General features: G+C 63.6%; 1 protein-coding gene across 1 annotated transcript; it reads left to right on the top strand.

The window, feature by feature from the left end:
- Positions 1–849: 849 nt before the first annotated feature.
- GPR119 (G protein-coupled receptor 119) lies at positions 850–1,872 on the top strand. The gene has a single exon (XM_026039030.1). The coding sequence runs from the start codon at positions 850–852 to the stop codon at positions 1,870–1,872; it is 1,023 nt and encodes a 340-aa protein (XP_025894815.1).
- The last annotated feature ends 1,800 nt before the right edge of the window (positions 1,873–3,672 follow it).

Below are 3,672 nucleotides of genomic sequence, written 5' to 3'. Positions count from 1 at the left end.
CAAAGCACTGGAACAGGCTGCCCAGAGAGGTTGTGGAGTCTCCTTCTTTGGAGATCTTTAAAACCCGCTTGGATGCAGCCCTGTGCCACGTGCTCTAGGTGACCCTGCGTGTGCAGGGGGGTTGGACTCGATGACCTCTGAGGTCCCTTCCAACCTTCGGCATTCTATGATTCTATGATTCTATGATTCTATGATTCTAGGGTCTGGCAGTGACATTGCAGAGCCCTGTGAGCCACCCGTGCATCCTGGTGGAGCTGTTCAGTTGGTTCTCTATTTGCTTGTTCCTCTCTTCTTGATGGGGGAAGACCTGTGTCAAAAGCAGGGCATTAATCCTGCCCTAGTCGTGGTGCTTGGCTAGGGATGCCCAGCTCCCTGCGGGCCGCTGCAGCAGCAGCCCTGGGCAAGCAGGGATCCCAGTGCCCCCCGAGGCTTTGAGGCAGCCTCACGAGTGAGGGTGATGCCGGGAGGCTCACTGTTGGAGCTCCGGCGGTGGGAGCCGATGTGGCTGCGCGTGCCGGGGCTGTCGGGGTGGGAGCCTCGGGAGCAGGCTTGGCAGGGCGGCAGCCTCGGCACAGCCTGGCGCACGCTTCCTGCCCCGGCGCTCGCCACGCTGCTCCAGGGTTGTCTGGAAACGCGGCGTGAGGGGAGGGCCCTCGACGGGCACGGCCGGCGCTGCCAGAGCCCCGGTGCCTTCCGGCAGGCAGCCGCAGAGCGGAGCGGCCGCCGCACACGGGGCTCCCGCGGCGCTGCCTGTCCCTGGGAGCCGAGCAGTGCGCGCCGGGACTCCCTGCACAGGAGGGATGCCTTAGAGCCACGCTGCCCGCRGCCAGGCCCTGTGCGGGACCAGCCATGGCTGTTTCAGCCTTTGGACTCGTCCTTGCTGTGCTGGCCTCACTCATCATCTCYGCCAACGCGCTGGTGGCCGTCGCCCTGCTTCGCCTCATCCACAAGAGCAGATGCAACGGGCACTACTTTGTCCTTAACCTGGCCATCTCAGACGCCACGGTTGGCTTCACGGTCGTCGGTCTGGTCATAGATGAGCTTTCCCAGCCCTTTTATCCCTCCCAGACCTTCTGCGTCCTGAGAATGGCTTTYGTGACCTTCTCCTCTTCTGCCTCCGTCCTGTCCCTGACACTGGTTGCCTGCGACAGGCACTTGGCGATCAAGAAGCCTTTCCACTACTCCCAGCTAATGACGGGCCTGCGTGTCGGGGTACGCTTGGTGGGACTCTGGCTGCTCTCTGCCCTCATCGGTTTCCTCCCGGTTGTTGCCCCGAGCTTTCAGCACGTCTCTGCAAAGGACAAGTGCTCCTTCTTCGGAGTCTTCCAGCCAGGCTACATTTTCATCGTCTTCTGCATCGGCTTCCTCCCAGCGCTCTTTCTTTTCATATACCTCTACTGCGACATGCTGAAAATTGCAGCGTCGCATGTGCAGCATATCCGGGGGGTGGAGCACGCGGGGCTGGCGGGTCGCTACCCCCTGACACGCGCCGTCAGCGACATGAAGGCCATGCGCACCGTGGCCGTGCTCACCGGCTGCTTCACACTGTCCTGGCTGCCCTTCTTCATCGCCAGCATCGTGCAGACCGTGTGCCCCGAGTGCTTCCCCTACAAAGTCATTGAGAACTACCTGTGGTTGCTGGGGCTCTGCAACTCCCTCCTGAACCCGCTGCTCTACTCTTACTGGCAGAAGGACGTGCGGCTGCAGTTTGTCCAGCTGGCTGCCAGTGTGAAGAGGAGAGTGCTCCTTCACCTGGGGGATGGCCCTGGTTCCCACAGCAGAGGCACCAAGCCCCTCCCCACCGTGTCCCGCTTGCAGCTCCAGGACTCGCACGGTAAGGAGTCCTGCCCGCCTCCTCCATCACAGCCGTGAAGCCGGACGGGGAGGCAGGGTGGGTCACACTTAGGGTGCTAATTCCCGGACATCGGCGGGACCGAACTCGAGCTTGCCTGAAACCCTGTGTGGCCCCAGAGTTGCCTCTTGGCACCAGCTCCAAGGCACCCTAACTGCAGGTGACACATTGACTACAGCATCTGCTGGGACCCAACCCACGGTACTTGGCTCCAAGGACTGTGATCCCTTGAACATCCCTGTCCATCTTCCCAGCCAGAGGTGGATGCCTCCTTTGTCCTCCCGCCTACCTTTCCTTTGGCATCATCCACTCTGTTGTCTTCTCCCCCTTTGCCAGGTGCAGCACCCAGGCAGGCACCCGAGGGCTCCCCAAAGCACCGGCACCACGAGCCCTCCCCAAAGCAAAGTCCTGCAGCCTGCTGCATGCCTGGGAGAGCTGCGGGACAGCACGGGCTGAGCCGTTGCTGTTTGGCTTGGGTCGTAAAGCGAGTTAATGGGTGAACTGCCCGCGAGTGCAGCTGAACCGCAGGAACAAGGGGAAGAGCTGCCTCAGAGCCAGGCGCGGAAGAGCTGCCGGGACCCGCGGCGGCTGCAGGGAGGCATTCCAGGCCCGCGAGGGATGCTACGCACCGGCACGTCCGATGGGAGTGCGTAGCACTTGGCGCACGTCCCGCCCCGCTGTGGTGATGATGCTCAGGGCACTGACCCTGCCAAAGGGTGTTGTGACTTCTAATTGCTTTTGGTGGGATCGTGTCCATTTAATTCACGTGAAAGCAAGAAAAGTTCCCTTAAAAGAGGTTTCTTAGATAAGGCTAACTTGCCCTAACCTGAAGACAAGGATGCCATGCCCAAAACGGCAGTTTTCCACCTCTGTCTTTCACCTCGCTGGCAGATATGAAGGCTCTGGGCCATACCCAGCCTGCAGCCAGAACCTGCCTTGGGCCCCTYGTGCAGGAGGAGCAGCAAACAGCAACCGCCGTGCGAGAACGAGGCGCTGCGCGGCACTCGCCTTTGCCTGGGAAGGGCCTGAGCCCAGGTGCTGCATGGCAGGTCTTGCCCCTGACCCAGCCCGTGGGGACGAGCCCGGGACGAGCCCGGGTGCYGCGAAGCAGCGGCACCATTGGCCGCGCGGGTTTCCCATCACGGCCCGTCCCTGCGCGTCACGGCAGGCAGCGGGACGAGGCCGAACGCGCTCATCCTCCACGCCGCGGTGAAGGACCCCCGAGCACCCCGCACTGCGGCCTCCTCTCCCCGTGCACAGCGGGAGTCCAGCTTGGTTTCCCGCGGTTCCGGGGGATGCTGCTGGGACAGCCCAGGCCAGCAGCCATTCCTGCCCGCCCTGTGTGTGGGACCGTGTCCCGCTCCTCTCTCCACCCAATGTGCATCCGTGCCACCCTGCAACACAGTGGCCACACAGGGACTCGGCAGCACCCAGCGCGGAGCAGCACCCTGGCGCCCAAGGGCTTCGCGAGCGTGCAGGGATGGCAGCGGGAAGGGGCAGGAATGAATGAATGAATGAATGAATGAATGAATATTCCCGCACGGAAGCCGCACGGAGGGGAAGGCCATGGCGGGGAGCCCCTGCTGCCGCATCTGCTCAGTAAATCAGCTCAATAAAGGCCGTTCCCGCCAGCCCGGCTCCGGGTTCGCTCCCCTCTCGCGCGCGTCCACCCGTGCCGCCGCACTCGGCTCTCCCGGCGGAGGCTGCCCCGCTAGGACGGGGCCGGGACTGGGACCGGGCGGGGCCGGGCCCGGACTGGGCGGGGCCGGGACTGGGCGGGGCCGGGACTGGGCGGGGCCGGCACCGGGACCGCCCTCCCC

The sequence above is a fragment of the Nothoprocta perdicaria genome, unplaced genomic scaffold (assembly GCF_003342845.1).
Source record: "Nothoprocta perdicaria isolate Ctin4 unplaced genomic scaffold, notPer1 scaffold_22, whole genome shotgun sequence".
In the NCBI taxonomy this organism is placed as follows: domain Eukaryota; kingdom Metazoa; phylum Chordata; class Aves; order Tinamiformes; family Tinamidae; genus Nothoprocta; species Nothoprocta perdicaria.
Note: the sequence above shows the minus strand (reverse complement) of the source record. Positions and strands in the feature narration are given on the sequence as shown.